General features: G+C 42.6%; 1 protein-coding gene across 1 annotated transcript in view; it reads right to left on the bottom strand.

Annotated features, from left to right (window-relative positions):
* The window catches only part of ngfrb (nerve growth factor receptor b), a 28,304-nt gene that overhangs the window by 10,435 nt on the left and 1,296 nt on the right, over positions 1-16,573 (bottom strand). Inside the window, exons 2-3 of the mRNA XM_084341886.1 lie at positions 13,468-13,609; positions 7,069-7,425 (exon numbers count right to left, since the gene is read on the bottom strand). Of these exons, the coding sequence (XP_084198012.1) occupies positions 7,069-7,425; positions 13,468-13,609 (499 nt within the window). The remainder of the gene's footprint in view (positions 1-7,068; positions 7,426-13,467; positions 13,610-16,573) is intronic.

Genomic DNA, 16,573 nt, shown 5'->3' with positions numbered 1-16,573 from the left:
GGCTCGGGTCCTACCTTACATGACCCATCTCATTTTTCTACCCACGTGCTCCGCGACTGAACACACCCCTGAAACGTGTACGCATGTTTGTCGATTTCTTCAGGCCGCATGTGTGTGCCCGCCTCCGTCTGTGCATGTGTGTGTATCTGTGTGTGTGTGTGTGTGTGCCTGTTCTGCGGCAGAATGTGATCAGCACTCGTAGAGGTCAACCAGAGAAACCCGAGAGTGCAGAGGAGTAACTCCATCACTTTTATCGACCGGGCCACATTCTCAGCATCTGTTCCCTCTCTCCACTCTCTCCATCTCTGCCTTTTCCTGCAGCTCCTGTGTACAGTTCAGCTGTGGATGTGTGTGTCATTGTGGTCTGTTGTAGTTAAAACATTTGGTGCTACTTTGTAAAAATGCCTTTAAGAGAGTTGTAACTAAAGTATTTATGAATCATAAATACTGTACATCTTGTGTGAACTCGTTCAAACAGAGTAGCCTATTGGTACATAGAGGGGAAGTCTCGCTCCTTTCGGTGGACCACCATGGGACTTTATTTTGTGTCTCATGTAACATTCACCAAAAACCATAACGGAAACCTTGTAGAGCCGGTCCTGTATATTCGCCAACTGAAAGAGCTGACTAACTCTCCTTTCATGAACTGCAGTTGTCAGTGTTGGCAGATTTTTTGTGATTTTCACCTTTGTTAGTACTTTTTCTTGGCCGAGGTGACGGCCCTGTTGGTGTTGGTGGCGGTGCAGTTCACTGATTGGTGTTACACAAAACTAAATGGTATTTTACTATCTTTACGGCTTTCATGACGAGCAAAATGAACTTTTAATTTGCCAAACATCATACAGTATGTGTGATTTACGCCAAAGTTAATACAGGATCAAAAATATATTTGTCTCTTATCATTGACTGCTGTATAAATTCCTTACGAAAAAAGATCAACACAACACTGTATGCTAGCATCTTTATATATGTTTGAAATAACAATACAGTCCTAATTTCTGGAATTTCAGCGCCTGTAGAAAAACTACAAAACCAGCTTTCAGTATCGGAGAAATAATGCAACAAATGAGCCAACAACACACACAATTCCCTCCTAATGCCACTTCTTTGGCAGACAAAGAGATAAATAACACTGAAACACTGAGAAAAAGACTTTTCTTGGCAGAGACACAATCCTCCAATACATACTGCAGACCCTCACAAGGACAAAACCTCGACTCCCAGAGCAGAATTTCTGGCGCTGAATGAACGGCACGAGCGAGAGCGCAAGTGTTGTGATCACCCTTGGACCAGAGCGGCCCGCTGGTGCCAAATCACCTCCAAATACTTTCCCTGGAATGACGAGGGGGTAAATTCCTGAGGGGTGGCAGGCGACTTCAGGAGACTGAGTCACGGCCACAAGGAGTCGACTATTGTTTGGAGCGGAGAAAGAGACACAGTCGACTTTAAAACTTCCTTCGTCGGTACAATGCCCATACTGTGTGGAGGAGGGAGCGAGAGGGGTTTGTGAGAAGGTCAACTGTGGCCATAGAGCCTGAGTCAGTAGAGATATAAGTCAAGAGATGTGTGGAGAGCGAGCTATAGTCGCACAATGAGTGACTGTGCGATACAAAGACGGTGAATTGTTTAGTCAGACTGGGATTGGGGGCTCTTCACAGCTATTGAAGTGGAAATGCTTTAGATGCAGGAAATCAGAAATGTGGATGGCATTTTGCCCTTTATCATTTTCCCATTTGTCTCCTTCTCTTTATCTGCCTGTCAAGATGCTTAATGGAATCGATCATTCATTGAACCCTTTTTACGGACATACTCGCCGATTTTCCCGAGAGACTCCCAATTTTCACTGCCGTCTTCCAGTTTCCTCCTGGCGTCACAGTTGCGCATGCATCACTCGTGAAAAGAAAGCCTCTCCTTCCCATTCATTTCCATCTTCCCTTCCCCTCCTCGTCTCCATCTACCACTCCACGTTTTCCCGTCCTTCTGTCTTGATTTAGTTGAACCGCTCCCGCCCTGAGTGCTGTGCATGCATGGGGCTAGTTAGCAGATTACGATTTGATTTCAGGAGGGCAGCCTGTCGATCGTTAAGGTCAACCAAGCTCAGGAAGGAAACAGCTCCCTCCTCCTCCTCACCTATCACTTCAATAACCAAATGCACTTGGCCCCCTCCCCCCCTATTTTCTTCCTCTTAACCGCACCCACTCGACCTTCATCCTTCCATATGCTGTCTCAGATCTGAAATGTTCAATAAGTCATCTTATTGATTTCAATCTGCGCTCTGGAGCGGGAGTATCACGCTGCTTGTCTGCATGCATAAGGCTCTGCGTGAGCTTTTTTTGTGACTCATATTTGAGTAACCCTGTCAACTTCCTTTCAGTGCATGTGTGTGCATGAATAATATAATTGCCTGCGTGCTGCAAAAACCTCAACCTGTTGCCTGAGCTGCCACAGGAGCAGAAACTCAATCTTTGGGTGATAGGTCAGCCAGCATGTGCGCAGCCAATCTCAAAGAGTAACAGGGTTTAAGATCGAAAGCCTCTGTTTTCCACTAGCGTCGAGGGCTCGTAGCCAAAAGCTCAAACTGATAAGAACAGGCAGCGACCACTCTCTGGAGCACCACGCAGTCAACTGTAACTCTGAAAGGAGCTTGTTAAAGTTCAGCGAGGTCGGCCACTCCTAGTGATAATGCCTTTTCAGATAAACTGGCCTTGACAAACAGTAACCAGTCCTGTTATTACCTCTATTACTAATACAGTACTGAAAATAAAGTGCTATATAGAGTTAATAGAGGTATAAATAGAGTTCCCTTACTATGATTAGCAACTTGCGAGTGCCTAAAGTTGATTAATGCTGTAGTTGCTGTGAGGGATGTTGTATTTCATATATTATGGTGGGAAGCTGTTGGTTGTAGCCTAGCTAACTTCCAAGTACATCTTTTTGGATTAAAAGGACTTCTGTCTGAGTTAACAGAGTAAAGCTTCTGCACTCCCGATAGAATATTGTAGGAAAAACAAATTAAATAGCGGAGAGTCAGGCTTTTGAGGGTTAATAGAAAACATGATCAGCAGCATTACAGACAAGGCTGGTTCACACAGTTTTGGTTTGTCTTTGCTGGTGTGATAACGCAGTAGATGTCACTTCGAAGGGCGGTTAATAAGAGCGCTAATCAACTTCACTTGTCTCGTGTTGTTGTGACCCCTGGAAGGACTGCGGGGATTATGCCATGTTGTTCGCTGCACATCCCCAGAGGAAACTCACACTGCCTGATCTTCCCACAGAGACTCCCTCCACGTACAAGCCTCCCATGACCTTCAACCTCTGACCTCGCTCGGCGGCCTGCAGTAGAGTGGAAGTCATATCGCGCTTCTTAAGATAAGCATCTTGCCTCCAGACCCTCAACTCTGTGGGTCCAGCCACACAAAGTCTGGTCGGTACGAGCATTGTTTTACCATCAGTGAAGAGACGAAGGAGGGGAGGTTTTTTTCGAAGACTCAAAACAAAACACTAATCCCTTTGGAAGTGTGGGAGGAAATTGGATTTTCACCTCACATAACAGCTGAGCACGTATCCACATAAAGGAGTGCTGAATCATCACAAGGGGAAATCCAGCTGAGGCCTTAACTCATATATAATCCTCATTATAACAGCAGTAAATCCAGCTTTCTCCCCAAAGATAACCTACAGTACAGTCAAGGTGATGTTCTGGTCCTTCCACCCCGAGTCAAACTACGTCTCCAGCGTCTCAAGTTACGACTTGTCTTTTCACGGGCAGTGGCCTTCTGCATGTTCCCCTCTCTCCCTCCTCCCTCTTGACTGTGTTTAGCCTTCAGGCCTGTGTCGCCTGACTCCACAGTACTAATGGATGCGGACGTCTGGCAGCTCCACCGATCTTTAAGCGCTGATAACGCTTGTGCTTCGGTAAAAAGATTACATTAGAAATAAAGAGCACATGATTGGGTTAGAGCGTGGAGTAACAAATGATTATGAAGGCCATATACGGTGGGCTGTGAGCCGTACGTCATGCCTGAAATCACAGCAAATTCACATTCATCAGGAAATATGGTGTTATCTAAAGGATCTTGTAGTGTGGGAGTTCTGGCTCCTTATATCTTGATCTAAGATGAATCATCTCTCGGACCATCACACTTCTCTAGAAAAACAAAAGATGAATCAAGCTCCATTATCATCCTCAACTGGAGATGTTGTTACAGCAGTGGGGCACTTGGTAGACAAACATCCGCGTGTTGTGTCCACTTCTGCTTATCAAATTACATTTTCTGTCTGAGATATTTTCCCTGGTTTTTGTTAAGCTTGACAGACACACAATTTATTAATTTTGTTTGTGTTGCAGCGACTCACACTACATGCTTTATTCACTGTATATCTACAGCCAGTACACACTAATGGTCACACAATCCAGGACTCATGACATATTCATCCAGGGCCGGCCAATATATTATTGTGATTGTGATATGAGACTGTAAATCGTCTTAAATTTTGGATATAGCGATGTTGTGATATGGCTTTACAGGCTGCATTACGGTAAAATGACGTAAGTTTCTGAACTCACCGGACTATTACTTGTTTTAATATTGGCCTTTACCCACATCTTCTTCAACCCAATCGCCAGAATATATTTTACATTTCTTCATGTTGCAACCTAACATTACATTTGGTTCAAGTTTCTATTTCATGTCCTGACAGCGCCGTGCTTATGACCTGGTTAGGTTTAGGCATAAAAACTACCTGGTTATGGTACGAAAAGTTGTGTTTTTGCTCAAAATATCTGCTTTTGTCTCCATAAACAGGCTGGAGAAAGGCAGAGGTCTTGTAAAAAAAAAAAACACAGCATGAGATGTTCTGATTTCGTCACCACCAACATGGCTGGAAATTGTCCTGAGGTCTCCTTAAACCATGACAGTCCGGTCATAAACATGTAATGTGAATGTAATATGACACATTTTCTAGAAATGTCTATATGGTATGTAGTCAAGTGGGAACGTATCAGTGGTTTGCAGAAACGTAAACTGCCAACATGCCTTCCTGGGTAATAGAGCGTCACTGGGATTAGTAACTACAGTTTAATTGTAATCTTTCACAATATTAAGTGATGCTTCACTGCCAATATGACCTTAACCTCAAACGTGTTGACAGAGAGGAGGAAGGCAGCATTACTTTGTGCAATTCTACTTTGAATGGAAAGATACATACGAATATAAACCCGAAGCTTTGGACAATATCGCTAATACAGCTCAGTCTCAATACTACCCCTCATGTCAGAGCAAGTTATAAGGGATCTTTTGACGGCAGCAATGTGAGAAATCAGATTGTGCAACAGCTTAAACTTGATTAGTCAAGCCATTAACTTTCATAACTCTTCTTCAAATGAAGCAGCTGGATTGTACGGTCTGGTAGCAGGTGACATGTTTGGGGTTTAAATCATCTTAAATCAGTTCAGTGTCCTTCCTGCTCAAGCTTGCTGATATCCATGAGATTAGAAAGGCACTCAGTAGAGAGTTATACCTCCATCAAGGCTCAACAGTCCCATTTAATTCAATCAAGCTTAATCTTCTAGTTTCGTTTCATCCAGATTCACGCATCATTTCCTGACACATTTCTGGAAATGTTGAACAACTCTCTACTTTGCAACATTAGCAAAAATCCTGATCCACACCAAAAGTTAATGGGGTCTATTCTGCCAGACCCATTCCTCCTCTAAGTTTGGTGGAAATCCAAATCCAAACCTTTTGTGCACTCCTGCTGATAAACCAACCAACCAACCAACCAACCAACAAATGGACAAGAGCAAAATCATAACTTCCTTGGTGGAGGTAATAAAGCCTTTAAATAACACACATCCTACATAATGCTTAAGTTTAAAACACAAGGCAAAACATAAAACTACTCAAACACGACAAAAACAGAAGATATAGTCAAATAAAAAAAAATTCCAAGTCTGTTTTACTCATTACTATCTCCTTCAAGTAGCCCCATGGGCTAAACTGAAAGACCTCAGAGGCCAAATGGGATCATGGGAGAGGCACAAAAGACTCCCTTTAGCCTGAGACTCACTCTGTCCTCATCGCTGTGATAACAAGATCCTTCAAACCGTTGCCCCAACAGACTGCATGGCTGGTCAACAGACTCCTTTTATTGTCATTTCACAAAAGCGTTGATTTAATCTGTGAGGCATCAGGTCATTGGAATGAGCTGTGACTGCAGTCATAAGGAATTCCTGATTTGAAGTGTGATACCCACAGGGTCCGATGATATAAAAGAAATTCAGAACCCCGTTCAGAGATATGACCTCCTGCTAAACCCTCAACAGAGAGAGAGTGTGCTCTTTGTATCTGCGGAAGGGATGAGCCCGTGAAGACAATGAGACAAGCTTCGGCGTGGCATTTAGGTCCATGCGCCAACAATGTCTACAATGTCGCGCTGAGATGAGCTGATTATGTGGCTGGCAATATGGACGTCCAATACGTTGTTCTGTCCGTACAGTGCCGGACAGCGAGTATGCGCCCGCATGGACTCTATTCAGGCCACCGTGACCTCTGGTCGCTCAGCCCATCATTCAACTTGACTCGCTCTGCACAGAAGTTCATGATAAACTTGGCCAGTGTTTAGTTAGGATCATCCGAAAGCCATATTTCTGAGAAGCTGAAAAACAAATCTCTGAATGAGTGAATTAGTTGTCTCATTAAAAAGAAGAGCTCAGTCCTTTACCCTTCTCGGAGTGAAGAAAATCTCATGAATGCCTTATTTATCTCTCTGTAAGAAGGTTAGTGTTTTAAAGGGTTTTCGAACATTGCATCCAAAACTGCAAAAAAGGACATCTTTGTTTTTATCTGCTGATAAAACAGAAATATCCAACAGTAATATCATTCTTCAGAAACAGTGTCCCAGTTACTCTAGAAAACCTACAAACAACCATGTGAGACAATTTTGTCAGTTACATTACATAAGGGCTGGGCGTTGTTGTCCACAGTAAAACACCATGATGGACAATGATGTTGTTGTTGTCCATAAGCTTGATAAAAGTTCAATCAATCTTTGAACTGATCGTCTTACCTAGACAAACTGTATCTGTGAGGGAGGTGCAGGATTGTAACGTCTCGCCTTCATCACAGGTGGTGCAGGGGATGCAGGGCTCCATAGAACTCTCCTGGTCCGAGTAGGTGTCCCCGTTGCACTCCTCGCACACCGTGTCGTGGTCGTGCTCACAGCTGTACAGCATGCCCTGGCCTTCAGGACACCTGGTGCAGCGTTCACAACGCTGTGAGATGTCGTTCATATAGTAGCCGTAGTTGCACACACAGTAGGCGTCGTTGGAGTCCGTGCAGGGCGCCTGCATGCGGAGCAGACCCGCGCACGCCGTGCAGGGCTCACATCGCTCCGTGTGACTATAGTTTTCGGAGAAGGTTTCACCTGGAAGGAGAGGAGAGGAGAAAGACTTTATCTCTTCTGTTTCTTTCCTGCAATTGTTTTAGAAGCATTTACAGTTCATGCACAACACCGGTTGGTTCCACTGCGACGCCTCTTCTTGAAACGAAAAAAAAACAAGGCAAGAAATCACTTTTTTCAGTTTTAAATGTGATAACGGCTTCTTTAGAAGTACTCTCATGACCTTTTTTTTTCTTTTAGAGAGAGAAATAGACAATCTCAGTGGGAATAATTGCATCATTGTTTGCCAGTGGCTTTTTAAATTACATTTTAAATTAGATCCGAAGACAATGTTTTAATCTCTTCCTCTTGATTTTCATTAGTCTCTTTCTCCCTCCCCTAATTTATCCCCGCTTCTCTCAACTGTCCACTTCAAGCAAAACAAACATATCTTTAGTTTTGCTTTACAGAAATGTCTAAACATCTGTTTACATACTAAATATTAATATGCACAATATATTATATCATATATGTCCTTATTTAGTTTTAAGTCACACTAATATGCTTATTCATTTTTCGATCATTACCTGGTGTGCATGTCACCACACAGAGGTCACGTTGGACAAGAAAAGATTTTAAAATCATACGCACAAGTAGCAACAATATCTTTTTAAAGGAGTTTACAGTTAATGAACCAACATCACACAAGTTTCAGATGTGTTCTGTATGACTGAAAGATTCCCTGGGACAGATATCTGGCAAAGGACAAAATCAATATTGCATGTTTTATGGAATTGTATTTCGGCTGGATAGAGAACTGGGAAACACACTAAATTATGCAACAGACCTATTTGTAAGAGCAGTTTGTGTGTGTGTGTGTGTGTGTGTGTGTGTGTGTGTGCGAGAGAGAGAGAGGAGATAGGGAGGTGGGTGACTATCATACAGTATGTCTAAACTGTTGATAAGCATATTCTGTAAGACACCTTTTTATTTATTTTGAGTTGACGTCAAGTAAGTTAAGTAGAGTTAAGAAGATCAGTCGATACATCGCAGACGTGCATAAATGCCAAATATTCTGTTGTTTCAACTTCTGATTTCTTTGTCTTATGTGATAATAAACTTAAAATCTTTAGTTGTGAACCGCTGGTCGGAAAAAACGAGCAGTCTGATCTCGAGAAATAGCGTATTTCTATTTTATTTTCTATTTAGTCGGCAGGTTCATCGGCAAACTATCATCGTCAACTAAACTATCTGAAGCAGTGGCAAACTCAGGATGGTTATAGGGCGCACAGAAAGTCGTGATACATTTATAGTGAAGCGCGGGCACTTCACCACATTTTGAACATTAGAAGGGCACCCACGAGGGCTCTTCATCACGGTTTATCTATCACAGGGGCATCCAAGAGGGCCCTCCCCACCCCCGAGCCCACCAGTGCTCTGAAGACTTGCTTTATGTCAAAATATCAAACGCTCGCACTATAACTGTGTGCTCCAAAACTTCCTAGATCCTGCCTCAGTCTATATATATATTATATTATTTTTCCTAGTATTGTCATCATTCATTCACATACTGATTATTTTCTCAGCTCACTGTTTTGTCTGTAAAATGTACTGAAACATGTCCGTCAAAATTTTCCAAAAAACCCAAAGAAATGTTTTCAATTTAATTTTATTTGGCCCCAAAAGGTAAACATGTTCAATATATTATCACAGAAGACAAAGAAAATATTCACATTTCAAACGCTGGCACCGGAGTGTGTTGCTGCAGATTAATATCTATTTCAACGCTAAACTAAACTACACTGTGTGTGGCAGAAGACCCTTTGTAGCTCGGTGTCTCAAAGCGTATCGAGTTTTCAGCCTGCGTCACCGGCCCACCAACCACGGCGAACGCTCTGATGATGCTGAGATTAAAACAGAGATGAGGAGAGATAGACAAAGAGACAAATGGAGGGCAGAGACGGTGACATCTGAGATGATTTCTGTCCTAAATTGGTGGTGTCAAATTCACATTTTTGTTTAATTATTTCTTTAGGAAGTGGACGATCTATCGTCCGTCCCTCGTATGTGGGCCTGTTAGTGTCCAGTCATACACTGTTACACCCCCCCCCCTCTTCAAACAGACACACACACTCAGACTACCCTCCACCCCCTCCTCCCCACGAGTGCTCTCAGAGCCATTATCATAATGCCATGCATCAATAATGCAAGTCAATACATTAATAACGCTAGCCTGCAGCATGGATGGGGGGGAGGTGATGGCGGCGGAGGGAGGAGGGGGGGTACAGACGGTCCTTTCCTGGCTCAGCATATCATATCATAACAGTGCTTTCACCTCCAGCCTAACATCCAATCCTTCGCTTTGTTTTCGACACCCATAAAAGGACTCCTGACTTTATCCGCTCAGAGTGATTTGTGTGTGTTGGGTGCATGTGTGGGAGTTTTTTGTGTCTGCTTCTGTGTGTGTGTGGTTAGAAATGTGTCTTCCTGGACATGTTTGTACGTGTGCGTGCATGTATGTGTGCGCGTGTGTGTCTATGAACCATTAGCTGCTGGCTGAGAAGTTGTCTCCATTCCAGCTGTACAGCTGTACTTGCTCTGTTTCATCTCCGCTCCTCTGTTCATTCACCCAAACTCCTCCATGTGCTTCAGCTGGCCGTTCCTCTTTAGCACATCAGCCAGGCCCCTGTGAACTATCGGGACTAAATGAAGCCCCATTGCTGGTTGGAAACCACAGTCTGTTTCTCAGAAATGGATGCTTGTGCACATTTTATGCAATTAACTGTGGGCGACGTGCCCGAAACAACACATATGGTGAGTGGGAGTTGATGTTGCAAGTAAAATTAGGAGGAAAGAATATCAGAGATAAAATGTGAATGTTAACTTGATGGGAAAAAAATTATGTAGGCCAAAGTTGCAAAGAAATATAAATCTTCTTCGATCACGTTGATTTTGTTGACTGAATTGAAGACTGTCAGACGATTTTAGCTGCTGCTAGCTAGCATCTGAATCAAAACTGTCTCCAGCTAACTTTTTATATTTTTACTATAGTATTTTATTTATTTTCATATTAATTCTTCTAGATAATTCATATTATGGCCAGAATAAAAGCATATGTAATTTGCACCAATTAGCTACAAAGGTCTACATGATTATACAGTATGCTAAAAGAGTGAGACCAAAGCTGCTCCTAGCAAAAAGTAAAGTCTTCGCCACGGTCTTATATCCACAGAGAAGACATCTCTCTCTAGTCTCTGATGTAGCACCAGGACAACTGTTACAGGGTGGGGTTTAGCACATGGTCAACAGGTAGGAGACTATGTTGCACTGATGGCTGGTACTTCAAAACAAGTTGTTGTTAAAATGTGTCCAGCTCGATCAACGTGCATTAGTGATCGAATCAATAAATGTATTCTTAGAATATCGTTGCAATGTTATCTGATGGAGAGCTATCTGCTTTGCATTTGTCTTTTTCCATGAGTCAGTGCAGATCCTGTCTGGCCTCATGACAGTTTGTCGAGCCTTTCACTGCCTGTGTTTGTTCATGTCTGAGCAGCTCGAGTACACGAGACTGAAAATTATCACTCTTGTGCAACAGAAAGCAGCAAACCTCAGAGACACAGCTGGTGTCATTGCCTTAAATCATTTTTAAAATATGGGGTTTATCTACACGTTGAACGGGAGATAATTCATCACGAGCTTAATGTTTTTACACGAGCCAACATCTTTTTTATCACGACACTCATCAAATCCAAGAAACCGCACAAACGTAAATCATTCCTTCCATGTCCACATTCTCTGTGACTTCTCTCATGACCTTCAGTCTGAATTATTTGCTGACTGTGGGGCTCCTTGGCTTGCCATCCTTCCCTGACCCAGAGAGGTTTTTACAACTACTTCCTAGCCTGGACGCAGGATAACGCAGGGAAGTTATCCAAGGAAAACTCTGGGAACAGCATAGAAACTGGCTGTGGACCAACCCTGGCCTCTGCAGGCTCAACTTGACCGTTGACCTCACACAATAGAGTTACAAAAAAAACACGAACATGTTTAATGTGTTATTCTCAACACTCACTCACATCTGCCTCCCACAGACGACCTTATCTATCCTTTTGAGCCCTTCAGTCGCCAAGTCAAAATCTACACTGCTTACCATCTTAATCACGGTGACATAACAAGTCGTCTGATGCCACAAAATCTCCCACTGCTGTTTTCTTTGGGCAAAAACATTTGGAGATGATCTCCCACTCTTGCCTCCTCTTAACATCACTGTCCTCATAAAGTCTTCCAGTCAAACACAGCTCCTCTCCCTACATGGTCAGGGCTGCGAGGAGGGCAGTAATGCAGGAAGACAATTCAGTCTGGCATCTAGTTTACCCCCTGACATGCAGCTGAATCAGTCCAAGGTTCTTACATTTAGGCTTCAATCTACAAAGTATTTCTTTATGCTTATCAACAGATGTCTCATAATGATGATAATGTTGCTTTAAATTGCTCCAAACGCACTATGGTACCTTCAGGTTTTCTTGTAAATGAAACTCTCCTCAGATTCAAACTCATGTTGAGGTCTATTTTTAGATATAGTATTGTCAGTCAGTCAGTCGGTCCACAACTTTGGTCCAAGCTGACACATCTCGACAAATATTACATCGACTGGCATTGAATCTGGCACTGATGTCCACGGCCCCCTGAGGACCAGTCCTGATGACTTTGGTAATCCTCTGACTTAACCGGGCACCACCAGCAGATCAAAATTATTAATATTAACTTATCCAGTATTAAAATCTCAAAGTCTTCAGGATGGATTCCTATGAACATTAATTGTCAGTGTATGCTTTTTGAATTCAGTGATTCCTGACTTTACGTCTTATCACTGTACGGGAGATGCAAGATTTGTGTCTCCAGACAAAATTTAATAACTTTGGTGAGCCCCTTGCCAGTTAGGGGTGTCACAATATTAAGGTAGTCACGATATAATCTGAACAGTCCAGCAAAGATGGATGATTTGGCCATGTGCTTCTTTTGTTCATCTGATTGCCTTTTCACTAGTCACTAAGTAGTTGGTAGTAAACTGATAAACTCTCTCCATCTCCCTCCTCTCTTATTTTGAGGGTAATCTATTTGCCAAAAAATGACACAACACAGTAAACAAAGTTAAAGATGGATTCGATTGATCAAATTTCTAAAGTTATTGCGTGAAAATGTAAAATTCTAATTAGTTCTTTGGTTTACGACCAAATTCCTGAAAAAACTGATGACATTACAGCAGCCTAATTAGCAACTGTTAGCATGCTAACACGCCTAAAGTCAGACCAGGGTAAATGTCCTACCTGCTAAACATCAGCATGTTAGCGTTGTCATTGTGAGCATGTTATCCTGCTGCCTTTAGCCTTATGCATCACATCATTAAATCTAAGTGCAGGCTAAGAGCAGGGCTGACTGTAGGCTTGTTTAGTCTGGTTTGTGTTCTCGATTCAAAAAGTTGGATTTCATCATTTATCATTCAGTTGTGTTCTCAAAGAGTCGCAATCAGTTAAGTGGAGTTAATGTCAGTAAATGCAACTGTGCTTCCGCTGCTGGCCAAAAAAAACAGCAACTTAACAAAACTGTTTGTGTCATACTAAAACAAGACGTTTGCCAAGAACAACAGGAATCATCATACTCCAGATTTATTCGCTGCTTTATAGGCCAGCAACACAATGTTACATCCTATTCAAACTTCACAGGAACATTACTGTGATTAATGATCCTGCAAAATTTCTGTGGCTCAAAAAGTCAAAAAAATACAAAAACAGCTGTTTGAACCTTGTTTCTTCTCCAGAGACATAACTTACAGAAGGTCACAGTGGCAGCCATTCAATGTTTTTAGCGTCCGTTGAAACACTAAATCACAACCACTGGTCAACACATCACAACTGTGCACATGACACGATGTATGTTCGTGTGTCAGTGTCTCTGCATCAAGGCAAGTGACCCACACAGCTCGTTCATCAGTGTTTAAATACACATGTGCCTCTGCAGGATCAGGTCTTTGCACAGTTTTTAATTGTGTGTGTGCATCATACAGCTGTTTTCTGTGTTACTCACTGTCAACGCAGGGGGTGCAGACCGTCTGTGTGACTCCACATGGTCTGGTGACGCCTTCGCCGGGCTGGCACTGCAGACAGCATTCTCCGCTGGTTGTATACTGTCCCGACAGACAATCCTCCTTATTGGCCAGAGCCCCAACCTGCCAATCACAAGCAGAGCAACAATTACGTCCATCTGCAATCATAAGATTAACAGTACATCGGTCTAGCATTGCGCAAGAGTGTTTTTTCTTTGTTTTCATTATTTCCAGAGGACTGAGAAAGCTAAAAAAAAAAAAAGAGAAAAAGACAAAATAAATAGTCTGTGAACCAGAATTATTTCTCTCTCCTTTAATTATACTGCATCCCCTTTGATTTGTTTTGGAACCACTAAACTGATGGTTCCCAGCGTAGGACCCTGCAACAGGCTGCAAGATAAATCTATGTGGGATGTGGGATGGGAAAAAAAGAAAAAGCAGGATTTAACTACACAAAATTATCCATTGTTGCGTGTTCTCGCTCCATTTTTTGATGTTCTTGTGAAATGTCAAACAGCTTTTCCCTCACAGGCTTCTAAAAATATACAAATGAAGCCAAAAAAACGCTCTTTGGCTGAACTACTGAGGTTGCACAGATACACTAGATTGTTTTAAATGGTCACGAAGTAAAAAAAGTTTGGAAACCACTGACCTCGACCACAACTCTCATCTGACCCCGTGAGACCTTTATTCTAGTCCTACATCAACTATGTGCATTTTAAAGGTGCAGTGTGTAGTTTTTGGGAAGACATTTTAATCAGAAGAGAAAGATCTTCATTGACTGGCCTAAACAAACTAAATTAACAAACTCTCTTCATTTTCATGCCTGAATATATATTTCTGAGTTTGTATTATTACCTCATGAGTTTGAATTTCTTCTCCAGAACTACACAGTACCACTTTAAAAGTGCCGACCACATTTACAAACCCATTTCCAAAACAGTTGTGATGCTGTGGTCCTTGGAGTTGTGATAAAAGTAAACACAATCACCCACTCAGACCAGCTGCAGCTGTATTATGATGTATCGGTATTCTTCAAACAGTAACATGTTGAGAGTTTTTTCTTTCAGTGTTGACAGGTGAAGATGTTTGTGCATGAGAGTTCGTACACACTTGCGCTCACACGCCCGGGCCTGGATTTTTCCCAGAGTCTGTGTTTGTGTGAATTCGTGTGACCGTTTTCCGTCACATCACACTAAATCTTTCCCTTCTCACACCGGCTCTTTATTATCTTCCGCTCACCTTGATCCCCCAAAACAAACCCTGATAAAAGCAGCGGCTGCCCTCTGACACCGAGCGGAGGAGAGGTCTGTCTTTCATTCTCTCCAGATACATGAAGAGTGATTGTTTCGTGTCATCATTTATGACTAAAAACAATCTTCTGTTAGCGAACAAACCACAGGAAGCAAAAAAATGTCTTACACTTGTTAAGTTACAGCTTCCTCTTGCAGAACATCGAGCAACGTGTGAGTCATTTTCCTCTTAACTGACATTGATACTTTGCATGTTTGCCTGCTGAATGTTAAGAGTAAGAATGAGCAACACGTAACACAATTAACTCAGTTCAGGCGTGTGTGTGTGTGTGTGTGTGTGTGTGTGTGTCTTGCGAGGGGTGCACTAGTGTGAAGGAGGTACACTCGACATAAATCGTTGGGGTTCAGGTGTGTGAGGAATGCTGCTGACAAGAGAGAAGAGCTCTAAAATACACTGAGTGTCCCCTCAGGCACCTCTGAGTCAGCTGGCAGATAATCACACACACACACACACACACACACACACACACACACACACACACACACACACACGCACACGCACACACACACACACACACACATCCTCTTGCCCTTGATGGTGTCACGGCCCGTTCACCTTCCAGTCTCTGGTATTCAGTTATCCATGTTATCTATGTTCAAGAATGTAATATTGGGTGCATGGAAAAACTTTTGATGTTTCATGAAACATGCCTGATGTTATCTCATCATTTAGCACTTTCTTGAAACTTTTTCACAACAGGAAGACTTTCTGGAAACAAAGAATTCCCCAAGCTGATCGTTCAGAAACATTCAAAACCAATTATCAGAATAAATGTTGGCAATGCATGTTTCCTGGGAAACCACCGACATGTTGAAACTTTGACAATGCTGTGCTTATGGTCTGATTAGGTTTAGGCACAGAAACCACTTGATCATGGTTGGAAAAGATCATGTTTTGGCTCCGTCAACACTAATACAACACTTTTTTCTGGTGGAACTTACCTTAACCTGAATCTGTAACTCTCATTTTGGCGCTTTTTCTGTTTTAACTCTAATGAAACTGAATGTATCCTCCCACTGACTATGCACAAAAAGGTTTTAATATTAATATTTTTTTCCTAAAAAGTTTACAGTCAAACATTTCACTATCTGTCAGCAGAACGTCACTGACTCTTTTTCACTCTTTACCTCACACACACACACACACCTTACGCAACAAGCGTCCAATTAGAGATGAATCAAGTCTCTCACCACACACGCTCTTCCCTTCCCTTTGCACTGCCCCCCGCAGATACTGCACACACACCCAATTGGCACGCATGCATTTGCACACGAGCATAAACAACCTCACATGTGAACAAACCTGCTCCAAAATGTCTGACTGACACTTTTGAAATGTCTCCGAGCGTTTCGCAGAGTTTGGCTTGAACCTTCTTCTCTGACCCCTCTCTAGCTCCGGGTGTGGGTGCAACGCCGAGACGTCTCAGAGGCTGAAAACCGAGAGTCTGCGAGTGCATCGCTAATGACTGCTGAGCTGTGCATACAGATAAATTAATGGGTAATGTCATTTGAGCAAATAGCCTTGTGGAATAAAGGAGGGAAAAAAGGGATGTGTTGTGGCTCGGTTTTCACATTTCCTGTAATTGGTTCTTTAGATGGGACTTTGAGGTTTGCGCTCTTCAACTCGTGTCAGCCGATCTCCACGAAGCTGAAGCGAGACGCGAGCTGATCACACACACTCACAAATGCATGCGCAGAAACACAACTTCAGAGCCCCGACCAATCTTACTAATGCTCCAGTCAATTTTCAGTTGGAGGCACTTAACCTCTGGAC

This window comes from Pagrus pagrus (assembly GCF_965226575.1).
Source record: "Pagrus pagrus genome assembly, chromosome: 21".
NCBI classification, from domain to species: domain Eukaryota; kingdom Metazoa; phylum Chordata; class Actinopteri; order Spariformes; family Sparidae; genus Pagrus; species Pagrus pagrus.
The sequence above is the reverse complement of the archived record's forward strand: the minus strand, read 5'-3'. Positions and strand labels throughout refer to the sequence as shown.